Source organism: Eulemur rufifrons, chromosome 18 (genome assembly GCF_041146395.1).
Source record: "Eulemur rufifrons isolate Redbay chromosome 18, OSU_ERuf_1, whole genome shotgun sequence".
Classification (NCBI taxonomy): Eukaryota; Metazoa; Chordata; class Mammalia; order Primates; family Lemuridae; genus Eulemur; species Eulemur rufifrons.
Genome location: NC_091000.1, coordinates 56,389,519 through 56,415,433, shown reverse-complemented (window position 1 = coordinate 56,415,433; position 25,915 = coordinate 56,389,519). Strand labels below are relative to the sequence as shown.

At 46.7% G+C, this 25,915-nt stretch overlaps 1 protein-coding gene across 2 annotated transcripts in view; it reads left to right on the top strand.

Moving 5' to 3' along the window:
- Window positions 1-3,373: 3,373 nt before the first annotated feature.
- The window catches only part of GMPR (guanosine monophosphate reductase), a 43,254-nt gene continuing 20,712 nt past the window's right edge, over window positions 3,374-25,915 (top strand). The window contains exons 1-4 of one of the 2 annotated variants that reach the window (XM_069493129.1): window positions 3,374-3,567; window positions 10,652-10,771; window positions 13,021-13,104; window positions 16,247-16,420. In XM_069493129.1, the coding sequence (XP_069349230.1) occupies window positions 3,481-3,567; window positions 10,652-10,771; window positions 13,021-13,104; window positions 16,247-16,420 (465 nt within the window). In that variant the 5' untranslated portion in view covers window positions 3,374-3,480. The remainder of the gene's footprint in view (window positions 3,568-10,651; window positions 10,772-13,020; window positions 13,105-16,246; window positions 16,421-25,915) is intronic. The other variant, XM_069493130.1, reaches the window with a different exon arrangement.

The following is a 25,915-nucleotide window of genomic DNA, read 5'->3' as shown; positions in this document are numbered from 1 at the left end:
GCGGTCCCTGGTTACAGAGCTCATCTACCCTGGTTAACTGTATGGCTTGCAAAAGTTTTCTGAGCCTCAGTTTCCTCAATGGTAAAAAGGAGATAGTGATAGTGATTATAACCATCTAATAGGACTGTGGGGAGGATGAGCTGAGAAAATACACATAAAACACTTAGCATAGTGCCTGGCACACAGACAAGTGAGTGCTAAATAGGAGCTTTTGGTGTCCTTGGGGACAGTTTTGGTTCACAGAAATAGCCATCTAGGCGTTCTGAAGGTTTTTTTTTTTTTTTTTTTTTTTAATTATTATTCAGTTTCAGCAAAACAACAAGTTTAAAAACTTATTTCCTCATTGAGGTTATACAGTATACTTAAAAATGTTATTCTAAGTCTAGCGAATTGTAACAATTGCCTTTAAAGGGCATTTGCGTAACATTTGGTCCCATTTATAAACCTAAATACCTTCAAATATTTTAAATTACATTTATAAATACAATCAATATTGTAAGAGTCTGCTCCTTGCTACCCATGTGTGGCCAACAGAACCTCTGCTTCATTTAGACACTTGTCAGAAATGCAAAACCTTCAGCCTTACCCCAGATGTACTGAAGCAGAATCTGCACTTTCACAAAATCCCCAGAGATTATTATGCATGATAAAGCAGTAAACTCACCACTGAGAAGTAGAGCTTTCCAAAGTAATATATCAACTTTTTTATAAATACTGTATGTTGAACTTATATTCTCTTAATCTCTATAACCTGAATACACTTCATCTCACCTTCATATATTTAAATCAATTATTCAAATATACATTTTGAATTGGCATTAGAAGGCTGTTGTATTAATCCAATGGGACAAGTTTTCTCAAACATTATTAGTAGACAAAATATCAAATATTGATAAACTCTTTCTTACCCCCATATTAAATACTATAATTTTGAATTATCTCAAAGCTTTTAATACTCAATTTTAATTATTTCTGGGTTTTGAGATATGTTTATTTGCTAAAAATAAACTATTTTATCCCACCTAATTTTAGTTTACTGGTTAATTCTATCAACTATTTAAAGAACTAATCCCAATCCTACACAGGCTCTTTCAGAAAATAGAGCAAAGAACATTTTCCAACTCATTCTATGAGGCTACCATTACCCTGATAAAGAGGTCAAAAGAAAACTACAGACTGATGTCCTGCATGAGCTTAGATGCACAAACCCTTAACAAAATATTAGCAAACTGAGTCCATCAATATATAAAAGGATCATGCACTATGGCCCAGTGGTATTTATCCCACATAATTCTGAAGATTATCTTCCCATGTAATTTTGGGGATCACTCTATTCTTACATAATACAATTGAATTCTGGATATATCTTATGGCTTTGTCTGTCTAGTCAGTCAACACTTGAACATAAAGTCATTGTACTGACAGGAAACAATTATTGTTAGTATTAACGTCATGAGAAGCAGAAATATAGACAAGATGCAGAGGATGTTTGACAGTCTCAGTTGTGTCAGAGAATCAGGGATTCTGCTGCCTCTATAAAGAGTATGATCTTGTGTCTGAGAAGAGGGCAATTATAATGGAACCCAAAAGAAGAGGGAATGGAATTGCCTCAAGTGAACTTCCTTGTCTATGTTAATATAAAAGGGCTGGGCAAGAAACCAAGAGGGGAGATACCTATCCCAGGGTAAAAGAGCAAGGACAACCTAAGGAGGCTTTTCCTTTAAGGTAATGTATAAAGCAATGACTATAAAGACCTCACCCACCTCTGTACTTTACTCAGGGTAGATGCTTAACAAGTTCAGTTTTTCTTCCCTTTTGGGAAGAGAAATAATCATACCATATGGTAATTATATTTTACTTTTGTCTTTAATTAGGAATTCAAAATCAGAATTAGGTTCCCTTTCACTACTTTGCAAATAAGCAGCACATCTGGCCAGCTCCCAAGAATTTGATGAGGGTCATAAATATTTTGTTGGCTGGACTAATTGTGGTTACTTTCATTCTCTCTCTGATAAGTTTCATTTCCTTCCATGAAACTTCATGAACTTCCGTGCAGTAAAGATGATGAGAGCAAGTGGGATGGGCTAAGGCTGTTATTTGCAGGCATTTGTGTCAAAATGAACATTGCAATGTGTCTTTTATGGTCAGCCCTACCATATACTGGTCCATGGAGAACAGTTCCAGGCTGCAGAGAACTGAAAGAAAATAAAAGATGATTCCTGCCTTTGTGTACCTGGCAATCTAGTTTCAGAATACAAAACATAATGCATATAATGTAACGTGTGACTATAAATAAATGGCGACAATTTATTGGGCAACAACTTAAGGACATACATTGTGTTTACACACACACACACACACACACACACTAAATTCCCACAAATACCTGGGAGAGGATAGCCTGAATTCCCACCCCCATTCCCCTTTAACGGATGAGAAAACTGAGGCCCTGAGAAATTGACTCCCCAGGGTCACCCAGTTAGGTGGTGAAATCAGGTTTTGAACCCAGGAAAAGAGAGGTCCCAGGACAAAAACAGTTTCGGTGAAGAACTGTAGTTCAGTTTTAAGGGCTGAGAAATTTATACGTAGTTTTTCTGTGGCCCTGGGCAAGTAATTTCATTTCTATATCTCATTTTCCTTGTCTGCAAAATGGCTTCTTCATCCGGTGGTTCAGAGCACGAATGAGATGGTGCACGCGAAGGCCTTAAGCACATCCGAGTGTTTATACTAAAGGCTCAGTCAAGTCCACAAGCGAATTATAAATAAACTCCCATCACTGGTAACCCTCCAATCCCAGGATCTGCGCTGACCATAGGCCTCACTGTTTTTATTAAAACAAACAAAACCTGAGATCCAAAGGGAATCCAAAAATGGCCTCAACAGTCCCAGGGCTGCTGAACAGTCACCTGTCCGCACTCTTTTCCTTAATTCCGTCCAGCCTCCCAAGGGCTTTGCGTTCTTTGGCATGTGAGGGGCGGGCCCCACCACTTGGTGGGCACGCTGGATTTAAGATCAGAGAAAGGAGAAGCAAAACCTCTCACCCAGTGGCCTTTTCCGTTGGATAAGGCGGGCGCACGCCCAAGTCCCCTCCCCATCGGGGACCTTGGTGATAGACCAGACCGTGCGCACTGCCTCCACCCCCGCCCCCATTTGGTCACCGCAACTAGCCAGACAGTACACAGCGGGGAGGGAGAAGGGAGTCGCCGCCGGCCTGTCCCCAAACGCTTCTCCTCTCCGCTCCACCCTGCCCAGGTCGCTGGCGGGCGCTGCCGCCGGCAGCTGGGGGCGGGGGCGGGGCGCGGCCCCCCGGGCGCCGGGGGCGGGCGGAGCGTGACCCGGGGTCCGGCGGGTTAAGAGCGCAGCGAGCGCGCCGGGGCCCCGCGAGCTCCCGGCCGCCGCACAGCAGCCCCGGCTCCCGCCGCCCGCGCAGGCGCCCGCGCCCCGCCGCCGCAGGAAGGAGCCGTCCGCGCCGCCCGCACCATGCCCCGCATAGACGCGGACCTCAAGCTCGACTTCAAGGATGTCCTGCTCCGACCCAAGCGGAGCAGCCTCAAGAGCCGAGCCGAGGTGGGGGCCGTTCGGAAGTCGCAGTGGGGCTGGGATTTTTTCCGGGTGGCGCGCGGGAGGTGGGTGTAAGGGGTGGCACGGGGTCACCCTGCCTGCTTTTCTGTGTCTGCGGCTGGCGTGCTGCGCCCGCTTTCTCTCTCCCCAGCACCTGGGAAAGGGGAAGGCCAGCCGTCCCTCGCCAGGACTGGAGGTGTCTCTAAGGGCGGTGATCAAGGCGTCCAGCTCGGGCCTGAAATTCTAGAGACGTCCGCCCGGTTGGGTGGGCAGGGGGAAGTTTACCTTGAAACTTGACCGCCGACGAACAAAGGTCAAGTGGCCAATTGATTTAGAAAGAATGGGGGTGGGAGCGCCTACGGGAAGAAAAAGAAACAGTGGAGCCAGGGAAGAGAGGAAGAGAAAAACAACTACAGGTCCTTGTGGTTTTTGGCAGTGCCTCATAGTGCTGAGAACTGCTGCTGCCTTAGCGTCAGGTCATGCCTTGGCATTTCTTTAATAGGTCAGAAAAAGAACCCCAGGGCCCAAGTTCAGAGTTTACTCAACTTAGGCGGCCTTGCTGGGAATGGGGCCTGGGGACACTCTGCGGTACAGCACAGCCCGCAGTCCCACCCCAGCCCTCGGGCAGCTGAACGCAGTGGGGTGCGGGCTTGGGGTTGGGGAGGTGGGACGAACTGGAAGCCTCGGGCATTTTGCTGGTTCTGCACCGGCGAGCTCGAAGCCAAAGGAACAGGTGGAGACCGGACTGGAAATAGCCTGGGGGTGGGGGAAGGGAGGTCAACCCCGAAGGATAAACTAGTTGCACGGAATGGCAGAGTCCCCAGGAGTGGTTTGCGCTGGTGACTGGAGCTTTGCCTGGTCTGCTTAGAGCTGGAGAGTAAAGTGAGGAAACTGGACACGTCTGGAGGCTGGGGCCGAAGGAGTAAACAGGAGGAGGCTGAGCCAGCGTCCCAGCTCCACACACACGACCATAAATCAATCCCCTCGACAAAGAACTCTGCTGCCCACTCCAGGGCCAGGCCTGACTGCAGTGCCTGGTGCTGCCAGCCGAGGGCTTGCTTGGATTAGGGAAGCTTCCTGCCTTGGCCAATCTAAAAACCAAGTCACCTTCTCTAAGCAGCAGCATTGGCTGGCAGGAGCCGCCAGGACTGGAAGAATGGGGGGGCGGGGGGGAATGATTAACCCTTATTGCCCCAGATGGGATGACCCTGTGCCTGGCCTTCCTCATGTCCTTTCTGGTGTAAAGAGCGGGGCCACTTCTGAACAAAAACAGGTGGGAAGGCAGGCCTGGTCCTCTGGAAGCCGAAGCTGTAACCAGTACCTAAGGCTAGACCAAGACAAAATGTGGGGATTCTGGGCACACTCATAATTTGGTGGTCTCAGTGTTCTTTAACTTTTCTAAATGTATTTAGTAGAGAGAAACTTATTTTTCAGAAAAACTGTATGCTCAAAACAAGGATGTATTAGATGTATTTTCTGGACCAGAAAACATCTTGAGAAGGTAAAATGTTTAAGATTTATGTAACAGAATGAATTACTCCTTCCTGGGGAATAGTAAGCGGTCCTACAGCGATGTCATGGAACACTTGGTTTCGCAATTTGGGCTGACTGCAACCATTGATGTTGTTCCAGCTTCCAGTGGCACCTTGCAACCTACATGTACACAGTGCAGTGAGAACTAGGTGCCCTTGAGAAATGTTTTCCCTATCTTCACTTTGGTGGGATTTTGCCAGCTCTGTGCCTAGAAGCCTGAGTTAACTGGTGTTGCCTTTCCAGTTGGTTCCATAACAGTTTAGCTCTCTAGTGCACGTGGCTGCTGCCTGGCTGGCCACCCCATAATCTGACTTTACTTGCCTCAGTGGTGTTGAGGGATCTAGTTAGTCTTCTCTAATCTTCCCTCTCAATGGTTTCTCAGTTTGCTTGTTGATGCCTGAAATCTTTTGTAAGCAGATAAAAACTTTTCATTGCACAATCAGAAGCTGAAAATGCGTGCACCCTGGCAGAAGTAATACCTAGATGCAAGTTGGAAACTGAACAGCAGATGACTGACATTGAGCCTAACAGAGCAGGTTTGAGTGGAGCCAGGAGAGAGAACCTACACCACGGGAGGAGAGTCTGGCTGGGGAAGGAGAGTTTTGACTGTCAATGACAGGCCTTATCACTGTGACATTTTGCTAAGAGCCCAGCCTGAATATAGGCAGTGAACAGAGAATGGAGAGAAAAAGAGTGATCTACTCAGAAGCTTCAGTAGTCCTACAGGGACATTCCCACAGGCCTCACACAAATGAGCATGCATGAAGTGAATTTGAGGTCAGCTCCCAGAGGTAAAGAGTACAGGAAGGGGTGACCCAGGAGGCCTTAGCATGAGCCCCCCAGGGAGGCAGTCATGTCTCAAATATCCAGCCCCTGGTACAGAAGAATGAAGTGCCACAGGGTTATGTGGGGACATCTGGATAATCTTTTCAGAGGAGGTGCCATTTTTGTTGATTGAGACATGACCTTTGTTTTTATCTGATGCTCTGGGGAGCTTGCATCATTCCTTGCCTCCCTGAGCTCTTTCTTGGGACCCATTCCTGGCCCTCTAACATCCCACTCTAGTCCGTAAGCTAGTAAGATTTTTTTTTTTAACTTATTAATGCAACCCTAACTTTGGAAGTTGGGCATTGAAGAGAATTGCAGCAAATTGCCCACTTTGTCCTAGGACAGTGAAGACATGCTGGATGTCCTGTCTGCTTAAAACTCCGTAGTAATTTTTTCACCAGTGGGCCAGTGAGAAGAGTTCTGGTCTAGCTTTTACAATCGCAACAGGTTGGGCTAAGGGGGATGAGAGTGGCAGAGTGGAGAGAATCTTGGGCTGGAAAAAGGAGACCTGTCACCAACTATTCCATTACTTCTGCCTCTGAGTTAGTTTCCTTGGGTTCCTGTACTAAAGTACCACAAACTGGGTGGCCTAAGCAAGAGGAATTATTGTCTCAGTTCTGGAAGCTGGAAGTTTCAGATCAAGATGTCAGCAAGGTTGGTTCCTTCTGAGGGCTGTCAGGGAGAATCGTTCCTTGCCTTTCTCCTAACTTCTGCTGGCAATCTTTGGTCTTCCTTGGCTTGTAGATGCATGACCCCAAACTCTACCTTCATCTCCACATGACATTCTCTCTATGTTTGTATCTGCGTCCAAATTTCCCCTTTTTGTAAGGATAGCAGTCACATTGGACTAGGGCTCATGCTAATGACCTCATCTTAACTAGATCATCTGCAAAGACCCTATTTCTAAATAAGGTCACATTCACAGGGACTGGGAGGTTAGGACTTAGACATCTTTTTTGGGGGCAGACACAATTCAGCCTGTGAGAGCCTCTGTAAATTTTGCTCTGTCAAATCAGAGGGTTTGACTAGACTTGTTCTTAGTCATGAATCTGTCAGAATTGCCTAGGGAAACACTCCAAAACACACATATTGTTTCCAACACAAAGGTGGTGATTCATGAAGTTTGGGGCAGCCCGAGCTTGTGTATTTTGGAATTTACTTCTAAGAGGATTCTGATGTGTACACGGGTGTGCCGGACTGGCCTCTCTGAAGCCCTTTCCGTCTGTGGAAGCCTGTGGCTTGGCTCGCTGGGAATGGCTCGCTGGGAATGGTTTGGGAATGCCACAGCGAGGCATGAGCTGCTCAGAAGCCCGAAAACTGGAGGGGAGGCTTCTGGGGGTCGGATCCACAGTCAGAGCGCTGGGCTGGGGCCCCCAAGCACTGAACGGCAAAAAGCTGGGGCCAGAGCACAGTATCCTTATTATGTTATCTGTTAGCTATGCATTAGTTTCCACACTTTTTAAGCTACTAGGACTACAAAGATGAAACAGATAACGCACAGTCTGCATAAGAAAGGAATTGCCAGCCAGGCCAGGCCAGGCCGGGCGGGCATGGGGTGCTGTGGTTCACACCTGTATTCCTAGAACTTTGGGAGGCCCAGGTGGGAGGATCAATTGAGGTCAGGAGTTCAAGACCAGCCTGAGCAAGAATGAGATCCTGTCTCTACAAAAAAATAGAAAAATTACCTAGGCGGGGTGGCGCGCACCTGTAGTCCCAGCCACTTGGGGGACTGAGACAGGAGGATCGCTTGAGTCCACAAGTTTAAGGTTACAGTGAGCTATGATGATGCCACTGTACTCCAGCCTGGGTGACAGAGAGAGCCCCTGTCTCAAAAAATAAAAATAAATCAATCAATCATAAAAAGAATTGCTTTACCCATTACCATCCTGAGATCCAGGAAAATGGGTCCCTGTCTGGGCCCTAGTTCTGCTGCCCTAGTTGTACCCGACCTCACTGGGCAAGGCCTGTGGGCTGTGCGGTTTCTTCTAGGCCGTGTTCCGGGTACTCAGAATCCTCTATCCCTCCCGAAGTGACTGCAAGCTGATTCTCAGGCCTGCCCCTTCCCTAGGTGTGTTTTTCCAAGCACCAACCATACTGCTGGTGTGCGCACCTCCAACCCCAGAGACTGGCCAGGTGGCGGCCCCTCATGGGAATGTGTGTGGGTGTACTCGGAGCTTAATGTGCGGAGTGGGGTGTCCCTGGGTGTGTATATAAGGATTTGGGTGGGTGTGGACTGGGGGCCAGGGCCTGCTCCCCCTGCCACTTGTTCTGGAGTCTTCCTGACCTTGAACGAAATTGTTTTTGTTAGGGTAGGAGGGTAGAACATACTTCCTGTAGCAGTTTGTTAGTTTGATGCATAATATCGAATTATTTAGGAATGTAGTAGGTGGGCTTCCGTTTGTAGTTTTCAGCCCCTAAAATGTTGGGTTGTAGGCCTGAGTAATGAAGGTGTGTTAGAGATCAGCAGAAATGTGTGGTTTTGACGTCGGGGAGGGGACTTTGTTACTCTATGTTCCCTGTCAAGTCGGGCTTAGAGTGGGAATTTGGAAGTGCTATATTTGGTGCGCTGGCCAGCTGTGCCAGATTAAATGCCAACTTTTGTTCCTGGGAGGCTGGAATATTTAAAATAGTTATCTCTCATTGAATGACTGGTCTGGTATGTGTATGTGTGTGCGTGTCTGGGTGGATAAGGTTGGGGGAGATAATTTTATTTCTCATTCTCAGAATGAAGGATGGGGAAGAGCTACCTTATGGAGAAAACTAGAAATGACAGGAAGAGTCCATTGTCATGCCCCTTTCCGTGAAAAGCCCTGTGTCTTGTGTCCTGCTGATAGGTTTCAGAGTGCCAGGAAAACCCATTGTGATCTCAGCCCGTGCAGAGTGTAGCAGCCAGCCCCAGGCCTGCCGGAGGAGTGTTAGAGTAATTTGAGACCGAGCAATTCTGATTGTTTTAAGCCTGTGAAGCCAAAATGTTACAGAGCCGTCAGCTGCACAGAAGGTTGCAACAGATCCCTTAAGTTACCTTTCAGAATGTCAATATAATTTGCTTTGCTGAAGCAGAACTAAGAATCTTCAGGAAGGAAGCGGAGAAAGGGATGAGCCACCCCATATGTTCATGCAGTTACAGCACCTCATTTCCCCTGATTGATTGTCGCTCAAGGCCAGGGTGGTCTTTTCATGACATCATTCGCCCAGGAAGCCTTCTGGACATGGAGCCCTGTGTGGAGAAGCGAGAGAAGTGAAAAGGCTAAAGGGCTCGAGATGTCCTGTGGCATTTTCTGAGTTGATGCTGATTACAAAACGAAAGTTGTCTCCAATGAAAAAGAAAATAAAAGGATCTAGATAAACACTGGTAGGAAAGGATTATTGCTGGTGTATTCATGAAGCCAGCGTTAATATAGGTCTAAGTTATTTCAGAAGCACAAGATTCACACTTGTGTTTCTCCTGCTGGTTCACCTTGGGTAAGCACCCACTTCCAGTCTGTATCCGTCAGGGTCCAGCAAAGAAACAAACAATGCCGAATATCTAAAACAGGGAATTTGATGCAGGGCATCCTGACATAGCTGAGATGCCAAATGGGATATTGAGGCACCCCAGGGATCACAGCAGCAAGAAGCCACCCGCACCTTAGAGTCAGAGGGAGGAGGCAGTGCTCCTGGAGCCCAGGGAGGGACTGGGCTCTCTTAGGGATAGCTGCAAACAGGTAATACAGAGGCCTCTCTGGCCAGAGGATCGGAGCCTTGGGGAAGCAGCCCAAGGCAGAGGGTTTCCTCTGGTTTCTCACCCTGGGTCCTCCACTGGCCAAACCCAGCCAAAAATGAACTTGAGAAATGGAGCCTGGAGGGGGTGGCCTCCTTGTGATAAGAGCAGGCTGAGGATGATCTGTACGCAGACAGAATGGGGTCTGCCCTGGGTCAAAGAAGTCCTTCTGACTGTGCCAGCACCGGGTGAGGGCCTGGCCCTGGCGCCCTGCTTGTGCTAAGCCCGCCCTCACGGCTGAGCTATCGTCCCGGATTCCTGATCGCAAGGTTAGTCAGACATGCCCTGATCTTGAAGTTACGGTGGAATGCGAGTGCCCTCCCTCCAGCTGTCTGCAAGTGGAAGGAACAAGTGTTTATGTGCGGGAACATATGGTTGCAATTTACTTCCCCCCAGCTCTTTGAAAGGCACTCATAATTAAACAGCCCTGGTGGAGGACGAAAGGCCAAGGGATTAATGGTTTAGAGCTAGCTGCAGGGTGAGTTTGGAGCGTGGCTCTAGGTGAAAGGTAAGTGCGGGGATTGTGCCAGGAGCGGGAGGCAGGGAAGAGTGGAGTAGATTTTCCCATAAGGGGAATGGTCCTTCCCGTGCTTAGAAGTGGGGAAAAGATAAGATGTACGTGGGCGTTTAGGGCTGGGGATAGAAGGTAGCCCTGGATTGGAGAGGCTAGGCAGGAGGAGAGAGCTTCTGATTTGGAGGCTTGTCTTGATAGCAGAATTTCCAGTGCCTTGTGCTGGTGCAGGAGGAGGGTGAGGAGCCCGTATGACTTTTGCACCTGAACACAGCACTCTACTTGGTTTCCTCAGGGACTCTGCTGACTTTGGAACACCTGGCCCAACCCCTAAGAGAATCCAGGGGCCAAGGGGCAGACACTTGTTTTGTGTTCTTCCCACTTACTCCAAACCGCAGAAATTCTGCTCATGTTACATAAGGGCAAAGCCCTCATTTCTTTCCCCTTTTTGCCAACAGGTGGATCTTGAGCGCACCTTCACATTTCGAAACTCGAAGCAGACCTACTCAGGGATTCCCATCATTGTGGCCAACATGGACACTGTGGGGACATTTGAGATGGCAGCTGTGATGTCACAGGTGAGGTGGTGTGCTATTTTTTTTTCCTTTGCCACTCACAGTATGGACAGGTTGTCAGGAAGCCACCTTGGACTTGTTTAGACACAGGGAAGAGGAAAAAAGTGAGACGCTTTGGGCCATTCTCTGTTCTGAGTCTGATTGATGTTGGAGATACTCCCTCTTTAATCAGAAAATGGACGGTGTCTGGACTTTGCATTCAGTGACATGCTCTAGATCTGCCTTTGTTTTTGCTGGGAAATTGCCCAGGGTGGTTTTAGAAATTAGAGATACAAAAAGAAGTTAGACAACATGACGAGTACCATATGATAGATGAGCGACATCCCATTTAAAATTAAGACAGAGCTGCTTCGTATGCAGTCTGTTCTGTAGCATTTATCACATGTTAATATGGAAGACATTTATTGACCACTTAGGTACCAAACACTGCGTATGCTGTATCTCTTGATTCTTGACACAACTCCACAAGGTAGGTCCTTTTGCAGATGAGGAAACTGAGGCAGAGAGAGGGAGAGAGGAGGGGGAAATTGTCCCAAGCCATTAGCCAGGTAGAGGGAGAGTCAGGATTCAAACCCAAACTGACTCCGGAATTTAAGGGACTTACCTCTCAACTGAAATTGATGGATCACAATGCAAGCTCAAGATCTCTTTTAGCCAAACTACCAGTGTGATTTTCTATCAAGTGAGTAGCTAGTAAACTGGCCTTGGGAAAAATAAAGGAAGAGCCATTTGTGGACAGGACCTTTGTCTAATGCAGCTATGTCTGAGGTGCAGAGCATCTTACACATCTTAGATGTGAAATGTTTTCTGCTGGTGCACACAGGGGCTCTGTATCTATTTCTGTTGATCATGCCTGCCAAGTGAAAAGATAAATCCAATTAGTTGAAAGAGCTTCTCACTGTGGGCAGCAGGTCTAACCACGGGAGGTGCTGGGATTCATTATTAGCTAGTGATTCGAAGGAAAAGATTCTCAAATAAATTATGAGCTCCAAAAATGGAGTAGGGGTGGCCCGTCTGACTCCATGATCTATTGTATCGTCTGTGAGACCTCAGCCCCTACTGAGCTTGGGGCCAGAGGCTAATAAATTAATTGCTAAAGGAACTCCGATTTTTTTCTCCTCATTTTTTCTTGCTCTGTTCTGTCATCAGTCATCGTTACTAATGAATTATGTATTTGTGTAAAAGTGGAGGTACCAGGGGGCGTTAACTAGCTGGGTTAATTCGCAACTCAGCTTATCAGTCCATGAAAAACGTAGAACTTTGCAATGCTCTTCCCATTTTCACAGACTATTAGGGAAGGTCTCCCCAGTAACGAGATAGTGTACACTGGCATAGATAACCGTGAATAACTATGAATAACTATGAACTTGCTATTTCCAGGATCCACAGAGTTAGTGTAAGTTAATAGAGTTTTAGAATGAGAAATTGGAAACTGTAGGCGGAGAGAGGCAGCCCCACGGAAGTTAGGTGAGAGGACTTTGTCACCAAGGAAGGAGCCTGCGCTTTGTAGTCAGAGCCAAGTTCGATCCTGGCCTTCCCCTCTTCCTAGCCAAGCATTGGTTACATTTTGTAAATTTAAATTTCTTAAGCTCTATTTCTGCTCATGAAGCTAATAATACTGTTCAAAGTCGTTCTGAGAATTAAATTATGTATGCGAAGGGCTGGCACAAAGCAGGCAATAAATGCTGGGTCGATAGTCATAGATTTAGGGTTCTAATTTGTGTAATTCCCTCCCTCAGGAATACCAACTGACCCATGGGTTTAGCTTTTAGCAGGAGGTGTTCAGGCTGTGAACACAAGGAAAAGCTTTCAGGCATAAGGTGAGGTTCTTTAGGGTTGGTTAAACAAAAGTTCGTCTTAGGATGGCCCTGCTCCCCTGCACAGGGGACCTGCCACTTGCTTTTCTTTTTTGACCATCTGTGCTGCTTTTGGTCTAAGTCAGGTGTGAGCAGGAGCCACGTGGGCTGGGGTAGGGCTCTGGGAACTCTTCCTTTATCCCTTCCCTGCCTCCGAGCAGAGGCTCCCAAATCCTGAGTGCAGTGTTGTCTCATCAGATTAGAGCGGGAAACAGTTGCACCTTCATCTGTTTTTTAGCTCCTAGGAGGAGCATATTCAAAGCAAATTAAGAGTGAATGGCAGGAACACCAGGAGTACCTGATGCCTTTGACTTGTTGGATGCCACCTCCATGTGGAGGACAGGCGGGAGGGCTCACTTGGTTTCTCATCCTAATGATGCTGTTTTGTTTTTCTAGCACTCAATGTTTACAGCAGTTCATAAGCATTACACCCTGGATGACTGGAAACTCTTTGCCTCAAATCACCCGGAATGCCTGCAGGTATGACTGGAGTCTGGTTGTAAATTAATAAGTGTTGCAGGGGGAAAACATCTTCAGGGTTTTCAAGAGGATTTGATTCAGCAGCAGAGGGACATGCAGAGTTCAGGGTTTCTCCAGCCCTGTGTCCCTGCCAGGGATTTGCTGAGGAAACCTGTTCTGCATCGTATTATGAAACTGCTAGGATTGATCTGTGCTTTCCCTTGGAAGGCAAAGTGTTGTATCTCCAGAGCTTGGGGAAGACCCATGTTCCCTGCCAGGTTTTTCAAGGTGGATCTAGTCTGAACACGTCTTTTGGCTGTAGATAAAACAACTGAGTGTGACAAGTTGTTTTGGAGTTGAGTAAAACTCCATGCCCACTGGGCTGTCATCAAAAAGACAGATAATAAGTGTTGTCAAGGATGTGGAGAGATTGGAACCCTCATACGTTGCTAATGGGAATGGAAAATGGTGCAGCTGCTTTGGCAAACGATTTGGCAGTTTCCCTAAAGGTTAAACGTAAGAGTTACCCTATGACCCAGCAGTGCCATTTCTGGCTGTGTACCCAACAGAAATTCAAACATGTCCATACAAAAACTTGTACACGAATGTTCATAGCAGCATTATTCATGGTAGCCCCCAAGTTGTAACAACCCAGTTGTCCATCAGTGGATGAATGGATCCACAAAATGTGGTTATCCATACAATGGAATATTATCCAGCCACAAAAAGGAATGAAGTTCTGGTACATGCACAACATGGGTGAGCCTGGAACATTTTGCTGCGTGAAAAAGCCAGACACCAAAGACCACATATCTGATTCCATTGATATGAAATGTCCAGAATAGGCAAATCTATACAGTCACTAAATAGATTAGTGTTGCTGAGGCCGGGGGGATGGGGGACCGTAGGGGGGTGGTTAAGAGATGAAGGAGTTTTTTGGAGGGGAGGGCATGAAAATGTTCTAAAATTGATTGTGACTATTAGACAACTGTGCGAATATACTAAAAATCATCAAATTATGCACTGAGTGAATTATGTGGTGTGTCATTATATCTCAGTAAAGCTGTTTAAAAAAAAAAGAGAGACTTTTTTTTTGTAGACAGTCTCACTCTGTTGCCCCGGCTAGAGTGCGGTGGTGTCAGCCTAGCTCACAGCAACCTCAAACTCCTGAGCTCAAGGGATCCTCCTGTCTCGGCCTCCCAAGTAGCTGGGACTACAGGCGTGCGCCACCACGCCCGGCTAATTTTTTCTTTATTTAGTAGAGACGGGGTCTTCCTCTTGGTCAGGCTGGTCTTGAACTCAAGCTCAAATGATCGTCCTGCCTCGGCCTCCCAGGGTGCTAGGATTACAGGCGTGAGCCACTGTGCCTGGCCAAAAAGAGACATTTTAAAAATAACAATAAAAAGCCTTGCGACAACATGCCTGAATTTCCTCCTGACACGTTCTGGGGAGCCCAAAGCTGGCAGACAGGTCTGTCTGGGTTAGGGCTGCTTTTCTGTAATCAGATCATCTGTGATTGGAAAATGACTTCATATCTTACTGTTTTTGAGGTTTCACTGCCTTTTTGTTTCTGTGGTTGTGACTGCGCTTTAATTATGTGTAGATTTTGATCACTGTAAGGTGGTTTTGGAGACAAAATAATTCTGACTCAATCATAAGTCCTTCATTTCTGCCACATTGTGTTCAAATGAATTATACTCGTTTTCACTTTCTTCTCCTTTTCCCTATAATAACTTTGAGAGCAATGATTTTCTTTTTTCTCTTTGATCATACCTCTTTTGGAGTTCTTTAAGTGAGTTTTTGGCAATATGTTGTTAATTGGAGAAGGGAGAGCTTCTTTACCAAGTATAGTCATGTGATTTACGACCCCACCCCCACCTAATAAAAGGCTAATTAAAAGGGAAAATTTTAAAAACTTAGTAGCACCGAGAGGAATGAACCAATTTTGAGTTCCCAGTGTCAGACTTTAACAGAAATGAACAGTGAACTAAGAAGGGTAGCAAAACTCCAGTGGGAGGGGAAGAATGTGTGGATCCGGCTGGCGCAGGGAGAACCGTGACCCACAAGGCCAGCATGCGAGTGCACAGAGAAATCTGGAGTCAGTATGTATCATGTCAGCAGTCAGCTCACACTCCGTGTCTGGGCTGTAGCTACATTGTTGTGATGTTGGGGAATAACATAAAGGATATTAGGATATTAATATGTTCGTCATTTGTGGCTAAAGGTTTAGAGATAAGAGTTGAAATATAAACATTCTCATAAAAGGTGACATAGTGACTCTGGGCACAGCTCAGGGCTTAGTTTCACTAAGGCTCAAATTATTGAAAACCAGTTCTTTCCCAAAGAACAGATGTTCGAGAAGGCAGAGGCCTTGGGTCCAAGGGCACTGGTGCTGCGGAGGTGAGGGGGGTGGGTACTACAGAGCAAGGTGTGGTGGCTTCAGATTTAGCCATGTTCAAGTGTAGTCATGAAAGATCATGTTGGGGTTGTTTGTCTTACACCTTGAGAACTTTTGCCCCTTTTATAGGAGAACAGACAGGTGAACCTCTTTGTACAGGTTAAGATTTGCATGTCATGGTAATATTTTATTGGGAGTAAAAACAAAAATAGGAATGAGTTTATTGGGGGGATTTTACCCAACTTCCCCTCTCCTCTTGCTCCCCCAGCGAGGTGCTTAGATGAAGGCCACAGCGTTGGAGTGGGGAAGACAGAGTTGACTGGCCAACCCTCGTTCTTCCTGGGAACTCTTCCCCACTTGCCCTCGTTGTGCTTCCTTGAGTTTCCATGATGCGACATATTCGCACCAGTGGCGCCCACAGAGCTCAGAGTTCCACAGAGAGAGTTGGAGGAAATGAAATGGAAGCCAAGGACAAGACTTCCTGAATATTTAAGAATCTATTTACTGGAAAGATTTTGTGGCTGAGGTCTAGGTTTAAGGACGTATAGAATTCAGTGGTGTGAATCAAAGTTTAGATAATTTGATGAGTGAATCTCCTTTGCCTCTGCTGTTGCATGTCTCTTAAGCAGGTGCCCTGTGTGTTTGACCAGGGTAAACCTCAAAGGGTGACTGTCCTGTCCTCAAAGTAGGCACATGGCTGGAGGCGGGATCTGACTCGTGAATGCTATTGTTCATGTCTGTGCTCCTTGGTTTATTTTGGTACAGCATGTAGCCGTGAGTTCGGGCAGCGGGCAGAACGATCTGGAAAAGATGACCAGCATCCTGGAAGCTGTGCCACAGATTAAGTTTATTTGCCTGGATGTGGCTAACGGGTATTCGGAACATTTTGTGGAATTCGTGAAACTCGTCCGTGCCAAATTTCCCGAACACACCATTATGGTAGGTATGGTGGAACAATTTCAAGACGGGGACGAAAAGAGGGTCGTTCAGTGTGCTGGGGGGAGCTGTATTCTCTTCAGGGCTTTTAGTGCCTCCTTCGTCAAAGACGGGCAGAGAATTAAAGGATAGGCCACTGCTATCTGTGGAAGATCGGAAAACTGGCTCTCCTCTATAAAAAATAAAATCCCAATCAACATCTTGGGGTGTTGGCTCCTTATTTTTACTAAATATCATAAAATGTTTCTCATCATGTGATACCTTTTAAAAAGACCTGTGTTACTCCTTAACAAAGAGTGTAATTGAACATTATACTGAACTGTATATTGAACTGTAACTAGATTTCAGTTTAACGTATTTAGGTCTTCTGTGTCCTGCCCCTACTGCCAGTAGAAAACGCTGCTCTAGGAGTTGAAATCCACAATAAGGAAATTTCCTAGTAGTCCACTATTGATGGCAAACCAGTCAGTGTGGTATTTGATCTAGGAGCCCTTTTTTTTTTTTTTGGAGCCAGAGTCCCACTCTGTCGCTCTGGGTAGAGTGCAATGGCATCGTCATAGCTCACAGCAACCTCAAACTCCTGGGCTCAAGCAATCCTTCTACCTCAGCCTCCCAAGTAGCTGGGACTACAGGCACGTACCACCATGCCCAGCTAATTTTTCTATCTTTAGTAGAGATGGGGTTGCTCCTGAGCTCAAGCAGTCCTCCCGTCTTGGCCTCCCAGAGTGCTAGGGTTACAGGCATGAGCCACTGTGCCCATACTAGGAGCTTTGTTTCTTGAGTTAGCCTATATTTCCCTAATTATCAGCACCTTCACTAGTTAGAATGTGTATTTGTGGGCCAGGCATGGTAGCTCACTCCTGTAATCCCAGCACTTTGGGAGGCTGAGGTGGGAGGATTGCCTGAGGACAGGAGTTAAGACCAGCCTGAGCAACATAGCAAGACCCCATCTCTGCAAAAAAAAAAAAAAAAAAAAGCCAGCTGTGGTGGTGTGCACCTGTAGTCCCAGCTACTCAGGAGGCTGAGGTAGGAGAATCCTTTGAGCCCAGGAGTTTGAGGTTATAGTGAGCTATGATGATGCTACTGCACTCTAGCCCAGGCAACAGAGTAAAATCCTGACCAAAAAAAAAAAAAAAAAAGAAGCCAAAAGCAATGTGTATTTGTGACTTCTGGGAAAGGTGGATTTGCAGAAAAAGCAAGTAGAAGCTCTAGGGTTCACAGCTGGGCTTTTGGAAAAACCTGTACTGTAATTTTGCATGTCTTTACGGGTCTTAATTACCATGGCCCTGATTGACTGATGCTGAGATAATTTACCTAACCTCTTTTTTAAAAATTTTGAACTTTGTTTCTTCTTACATTTCATCATTGTAAGGAAGTTGGGAGGCAGGAATTATAAGTTATAATACTTATAATCTTCTGTTAAAGGACTTCTAAGGATTTTTTTTCTTTTTTTTATTTCAGCATATTATGGGGATACAAATGTTTAGGTTACATATATTGCCCTTGACCCCCCACCCCAAGTCAGAGCTTCAAGTGTGTCCATCCATCCCCGAGATGGTGTACATCACACTCATTATGTATGTATACACCCATCCCCTCCTCCCCCCTCCCATCTGCCCGATGCCTGATGAATGTTATTCATATATGTGCACTTAGGTGTTGATCAGTGAAACCAATTCAATGGTGACTTCTAAGGATTTTTAATGAGAGTATGTTGCTCTCCAAACACACGGGAAGAAAAGATCAAGAGTTATTCCAAGGTCAACCTGCTGTACCAGTGTTAGAAGTGGGGTGGGAAATAGCAGAACTCATTTTACCCTCCATAATAGTGCTGCCAACTTCATTGTTTTTTGATAATAACGTTTGTTGAATATTGTAAGTAATAAGAAATATATCTGTATATATTGGTCTCTGCCTCCACTTTCCGAGACTGAACTCTTAAAACCCTTGTAGATAGGGGCAGTAGGAGAATCTTCTGTTCTAATGTTTGGTCTTTGACTCTGGTCCCTGAGACAGAGCTTCTAGAACCTTTGTGATTTCCAGAGTGCTAAGAGCATTGACACAGAGCTCCTAACCCCTTGGGATTTCTTGGGTGATAGGAGCAGCTTTCATTCTAATGAGGTGACTCTTGGGGGCTCTTGGGTTGGGGCTGGTCACAGGGCAGACCAAGCCGTGATTAGAAGCTTGGAACTTGCACCCCGCCGGCATTCTCCAGAGAGGGTAGAGGGGCTGGAGATTGAATTAATAATCCATCGTGAGTATGTGATGAGACCTCCATAAAAACCCCAAGAATACGGGATTTGGAGAACTTCCTGGTTGGTAAACACGTCGCCATGCTGGTAGAGGGGTGCACCCAGCCCTATGGAGACAGCCTCCTCCAGACCTTGTCCTTTGTCTCCTTGTTCGGCTGTTCATCGAATCCTTCATCATATCCTTTATTAGTATAATTAACTGGTAAGCATAAGTGTTTCTCTAAGTCTGTGAGCCACCCTAGCAAATTAATTGAACCTGAGAAAGGGGGCCGTGGGACCCTCTGGTTTGTAGCCAAGTTGGACAGAAGTTGTGGGTAACCTGCTCCTTGCACTTGGCATCGGAGGCGTGGCTTGGCGGCGGCATTGTGGGACTGAGCCCTAACCTGTGGGGTCTGACCCCGACTCGGTAGTGTCAGAGTCAAGTTGAATTGTAGAACACCTGCAGGTGTCTGCCGGAGAATTACTTGGCATGTGGGGAGCCCTCCCCCTTTTGGTCATGGAAGTGTTCTGTGTTGGGCTGTAAGACTAAGAAAAGGAGTTTGTTTGTTTGTTTTCTTATGTCAAACAAGTCCCTGCCGTGTTTCTGAAGGTTTACATCCATTTTCTTTTCTTTATGACATTTCTGTAAAGAGTAGAAACTATCATCTTGAATTTACTACCCCTGAGGAATCTTAAGCTCTGATTTGTTCTTAGACTTTGGAATTTTTATAAGGCCACACCGACATTAAGCGACAGAGCTGGGGTTTGAAGCCACGTCGATCTGACTATGAAGTGCGAGCTCTGCCTGTTAGCCCACACTGCCCGCAGAGACTTGTCAACATAACCCGTCCTTGTTAACCTTAGTGATAAAGCTGCCTTCTTCCACTGGGCAGTAGGTAGTGGAGGGTGATGATGTCACCCGCTGTCGTGACCCAGCAGTGGTTGTGTGTCTCTGAGCCCCATGTAGCTGCTCCGCCCCAGCGTTCTGCGGTAATAACGTTTTCTCTTGGGACAATGTTAAAACGTTAAAAGAGGAAACAGAAAGCTGGATTCCCAGGACAGCAGAACCACCCATGCCCCGGCTGGGACCTGCTAGCACGTAAACAGCATGTGGCATTAAACCTGTGGACCCTGCCTGGATCTGTAGAAAGAGCTTGGCAAAGATTTGCTGACCCTGAGAAGCGTCCTTTATTCATTCCTTCCTGAGAGAAGGCGCGGAGATAGGCCCAAGGTTGCCATTGACAGGCCTGATCTGGGGTGGGGCCATCAGACCTTTCTAGTTCACCTCTCCTAGTTTCATAGCTCTGGAGATACGAGGGACTAATGAACTTGGGAAGCTGCTGTTGACATTTACTGACATTTTTGTGTACAAATGAGTTATGAGGGATTAGGAATCAGAAATTACATGGATTTAACCAGGCGATTTATTGGTTCCACCTTTTGTTGTAATTCATTTTATACATTGTGAAATGTGACACATTCAGAAAACGTGTAAAAAACGTGGAAGTTTAATCAATAATCATGAAATAAGCACCCTTTCTGTGTACTGACACTTGGAATCCCCCTACTCGCCACCTCAGACGAACCCCCACCCTAACCATGATACTCTTTGCTGTCTCTAGTTTTGCCACTTATTTATGCATTCCTAAAGAATGTCATTTTTGAACCTTATATTAATGCTAATCCTTTATATCTTTTGTATCTTCTTTTGCTAGGTAGTATACTCGACTTCCACTGCGTCAGTTTATGTCAGCTGTGTAGTACTCCCTGGCTCCTGGAGCTAATTTTTAATACTGTTTTCCAGATGCCTCGCTTGCTCTTTTCCTCTGTAGGGGTGAGGGGAGACTTGCCCTTTCCCCGGAAAGTTCACTGAAAGATCAACTCGCAATTAAGGCAGATCAGTAACAGAAAGGTTTATCACCATGCACATGGGAGAATCACGGAATGATTGATTACCTAGTATCCCAATGAAGTTCAGATATTTTTCTATGGGCCTTTTAGAGGGGAGGGGGGAAAATGAGGAGTATAGGTAATTCTGTTTAGGGGCCCTTAAAGGGTTGCTAGGGAGGATGAATGGATGGGGGAAACTGATTGACTTGTAAATTAACCTGAGAGGCAGGTATTATGTTTTCAATGATTTGGGCCAGGTCTGGTGGCATTCTGTAATATATTGAGGGAAAGAGAAGTCAGTTGTCCCCTCTGTTCTTTTGATCCATCGGTCTGGTTTATGCAGACAGAGGGAAAGCCCCTCTAATGCTACAATGCAAAATATTCTTTATACCAAGGAGCCATATTTTGGGGTGAAATTTCCTGAGCTCCTTCGCCTCTCTCTCTACTTTGCAGCTGGTTGTGTAACACTGTTAAAATTGCTAACTCAATGCCCTTTGTCTTCATCTGTTTGGGCTGCTAACATCAAATGCCATAAACCGACTGGTTTATAAACAACAGAGATGTATTGCTCATGGTTCTGGAGGCTGGAAGTCCAAGATCAAGGCACCAGCACATTTGGTGTCTGGGGAAGGTCCTCTTCCTCATAGGTGCTGCCTTCTTGCTGTGTCCTCGCACGGTGGAAGGGGCAAACAAGCATCCCTGAACCTCCCATTTATGAGGGTTCCACTCTCATCACCTAATCACCTCCCAAAGGTCTACTTGATACCATCACCTAGGGGATTAGGTTTCCACATAGGAATTTTGGGGGGAGACTAACATTCGGATCATACCTTTCCCTGCAGTCAGTGTGAAACTGTGAGCTGAGTCACACTGGGGAAGTTGCCTGCTTTCTGAATCTCACTTTCCTTACCTTGTCTATGGAAAAGAAGTCAAACTCTATAAAATAAAGAGGTTTATTCTGAGTCAAATGTCAAGACCGTAGCTTGGAGCCATGCGCAGAAAGCCTTGAGCAAGTGGACTCGTAGTGGTTGGGTTACAGTTTGGTTTTATACATTTAGGGAGACAGGGATTATATGTAAAGTCATAAATCAATACATGGAAGGTGTACTTTGGCCGGAAAAGGTGGGACATTTAAAAGGCCCCCCCCCCCCCTTAACAGGTTGTGGGTGGGTTTAAAGACTCTTTGATTTGTAATTGGTTAAAGAAATGAAGCCTTGTCTAAAGGCTTGGAATGTTTTAAGATAATGAAGTCTGTCCAGACTCAGAGATTTGTTGTGTAAATTGAGGACCTGCAGGTTTATCTCTGGTAGCCTTAGGCCTGTTAATGAGTAACAAAGGCTGCCTCTAAGAAGGGAGGGGGGACCTGATGAGGCAGGTCTGACCTCCCTTCTCATGGCCAGCAACTCAGTTTTAGGGTATCCCCTTGGCCAAGAGGGGGTCCATTCATTCAGCCAGTGGTGGGGAGCCTTAAGATTTTATTTTAGTTCACAACCTGTGAGGAAAGGAGGTTGAGGATCACAGGGCTGGAGAAGGATTGTGGTGCTCTGATGGCTGCTGTTTTGTAAGCAGTGCAGCCTTCACCAACAGTTGCTCAGAAAAAGAGAAGGAGGATGGGATATGTATTGGGGTTGGTTGTTTGAAGAAGAGAGAGAAAACATGTCACATGTGATAGCAGAAGTGCATTAGTGTCCCAGAGCTCTCCATTGCAAGGGCAAAGACCAGGGGAGACAGGGCGGTGCAGGAAGGAGAGAGGCTGGGTAGGACAAGGGAGCGGGTGCTGTTGCCAGGGCAGAGCTTGGGGTTGCCGTGGGGGATGAGGCTGGGAGCCGGGAGATGGTGCAGAGGTCCCGCAGCCCTCTGGGCAGCCGCCGCCAGCGAGGGCCTCGGGACGATGTGTTTTCATTGCTCTTGTTTGTTTCTCCAGCAATGAACAGGAGACTTTGGCGACGCAGATGTTTATTCTTAAGCCATTCTTTGCCTGTACTGATGCTTGAAGTCTGTGATTCATTCGAAAACTCTTACGCTCTCGGTTTTTGGGGTTTTGAAAATGTAATTTCTCTTATGGCGTTTGGAGGCATTGTGAAGGCACATTCGCATTTATCCAGTGTTTTGGAACCGAAAGATGTGAGTGCTGAGTGTTAGTGATCGTGACAATGCAGTGCGCAGAAGGGAAGCTCAGACACGGTCCCTGCGGAAGCTGCCAGTTCCCAGTCCCTGCGTTAGGCGAGAGCCTGCTGCTGTCTGTGCCCAGGACCATCCTGGGTTTCCTTCTTGTCATTCATCTAAGGTGAGCCTTGCCACGTGGGGAGGGGAAGCAGGGATTTGTAGGGAATACCTTTGACAGAAAAGGGTCCTGTGGAGGTGCTGGCTTATGGAGAGAAGACTGGAACAAGTCCTATCACCATGTGCCTGGCAGCTTCCAGAAAGGAAGGAGAATCGTGTGTTCTGGGTGCCTCCCAGGTACCGTGGGAAGAGGCACTAACTTCAACTAGGTACTTTTTTTTTCTAGTAACAAATCTTTGACTAAGGATGATGACACTTTTATTGATGTAAAACTTTGTCTTAGCTCAGGGCACTTTGCAACGGTTACACAGCCAGTGAGAGGCAGACTTGGTGTTGGGGGTCAGGTGGCTTGCCTGGGGCCTGTGACTGTCACACCATGCTGTCGCCAGCCTTGTGCCACCAGCTCAGGCTTGCTGGGATGTGGAGGTCCCTGTGTTGGGTCTGAGGAATGCTTTTGTGCTGGTGGCTCTTTCTGACCCAGTCTGGGGGAGGTAGGTGTGTGAGACCTAATCTTTGCAGAATAGACTAGAGGCCTAGCTCTGTTCCCTTGGGGCAGTGCCACCTCCACAGTCAGGGGTACCCCGGGAGCCATGGGCAGGGCCTTGGCATTTCCATGCATGGCCGATGGCGCATTCACCTGCCTGCATTCTTTCTCCAGCAGCTGTGGTCAGGCAAGGGTCTGAGCCACACAGAGACGCCCCTGCTCTATACCTTTTCACAGAAAGGTGGATACCTCCTTTCGGTTATTCCTTATAGGTGTGGGGCTGTGGGCAGCTTTGCTGGTTGAGCGTGCCTCCCTGAGGTACGAGGGACATGTAAGGCTGATCATGGCACCTCTCAGGCCTTATTCCCTGGATTTCCTGTTTTTGCACTCTTTCTGGAACTGTGGCTGAAAGCTATGAAAGGCCTCAGAAGTTCAGGTGATGTTTATCTCCAAGAGTCACATAATAAACTCGGTTTAACGTGATCTGAAAGGTGGTTATTGCCTTGACAGCATCCGTGTTTCCGCAGGCAGGTGGAGGGACATTTTCCATGTGCTCGGGAGAAGGCGCTTGGGCTGATACTCCATCCCGATGTTAGGGGCTGGCAGGCTGTGGGCCAGAGCCAGCTCGCTGCCCATTGGCTGCCCTCTGCCTTTTATCATTCTACGGGAAAGAGTTTTTTTGGCAGAGGGCCTTGGAAGAGCCAGTAAAAGGTGGGTAGAGGAGTTAGTGTTTAATGAGTTACAGTTTCAGATGATGAAAAAGTTCTGGAGATAGATAATGGTGACAGTGGCACCACAACGTGAACAAATGTACTTCATGCCACTGTACTGTACCCCTAAAAGTGGTTAAAACAGCAAACTTTATGTTAGGTGTATTCAACCATAATTACAGAAAACTAAAAAAAAAAAAAAAGGTGGATAGAAGAGCAGTATACAGAACTCACTTTTAAGTGGAGGGACTGACATTGGCTGAGCACCACTGAGAGTCAGACACTGCTAAGAATTTGAGAGAACTTTCTTTATAGATTTTATAATGACCACAAGTGGGTATGACTAGCCCTATTTTATACAGCAGGGTAAACTGAGACTCAGAGTTGAAGTGACTTGCTCAAAACCACACAGGAAGAGGGACGTCCGGCATCATTCTATCCCAGGGCTGTCTTTGTTTATTTACTTATTTTTTTTGAGACAGAAGTTTTGCTTTGTTGCCGAGGCTGGAGTGCAGTTGCATGATCATAGCTCACTGTAATCTCAAATTCCTGGGCTCAGGCAATCATCCTGCCTCAGCCTCCCAAGTAGCTGGGACTACAGGCACCTGGCTAATTTTTTTTATCTTGTTTTTGTTGTAAAGACCGGGTCTAGCTATGTTGCCCAGGCTGATCTCAAACTCCTGGCTTCAGGTGATCCTCCCACCTCAGCCTCCCAAAATGCTGGGATTCCAGGTGTGAGCCACTGCACCCAGCCAACCGTAGGTCTTTCCGAACTTATTTTGCCATAGATGTTGGGATCTAAAGGAAAGCTTGAAAAATTGAGACAAATCAATTTTGGTTTTTATTTTTGCTCAGAGGTCTTTTGTCTTAGTCTGTTTGGGCTGCTATATAACTGACAATATAAGATACCATAAACTGCATAGCTTATAGAAATGAGAAATTTATTTTCACAGTTCTGGAGACTGGGAAGTCCAAGAAGAAGGCACCAGCAGATTCAGTGTCTGGTGAGGGTCTGCTTCCTGCCTCACACACTGTCTTTTCACTGTAACCTTATGTGTTAGAAGGGGGAGGGGTCTCTTGGGTCTCTTTTATAAGGGCACTAATCCCATTCATGAGGGCTCTGCCTCCATGATCTAATTGCCTCCCAAAGGCCTCCACCTCCTGATATCATCACCTTGGGGGTAAGGATTTCAACACATGAATTTTGGGGGAAATAGACATTCAGACCATAGCAACTTTTGTTTTGTTTGTTTGAGATAGTCTCACTCTGTTTTCCAGGCTATGGTGCAGTGGTGTCATAGCTCACAGCAACCTCAAACACTTGGGCTCAAATGATCCTCCTGCTCCAGCCTCCTGAGTAGCTGGGACTGCAGGTGTGCACCACCACGCCCAGCTACTTTTTTCTATTTTTTGTAGAGACGGGGTCTCACTCTTGCTCAGGCTGGTCTCGAACTCCTGGCCTCAAGCAATCCTCCCACTTTGGCCTCACAAAGTGCTAGGATTACAGGTGTGAGCCACTGTGCCTGGCCAGTTTTGTCTCTTTTTATGTCTTTTTCCTCGGCCCTCAACCTCTCCTTGACAAAGCAGAGCATTTGTTGCCGTCCAGAGCATGAGGGAGTCTGGACGGTGCTCGGCCTCCCCAGGAAGAGGGGACATCTAGCTGAAACCCCCACCTTCCTGATTCAGGGTCCCAGATGAGGGTTCCCAGCTTCCGTTTTATCGTGTCTGGCCAGGAAATAAACGTGCATGAACTACCTGGGTGGCCAGAGTGCTGTGCTGCTGTGCGCGCCGCGTTCTGACGGTCCTGTATCCATTCCACACCAGAGGTGCTTCATGCCCAGATAAAGCGACTCCTCACACAGTCACCCCTGGCCAGCTCCTCCCGGCCTCCCTGTGTCAG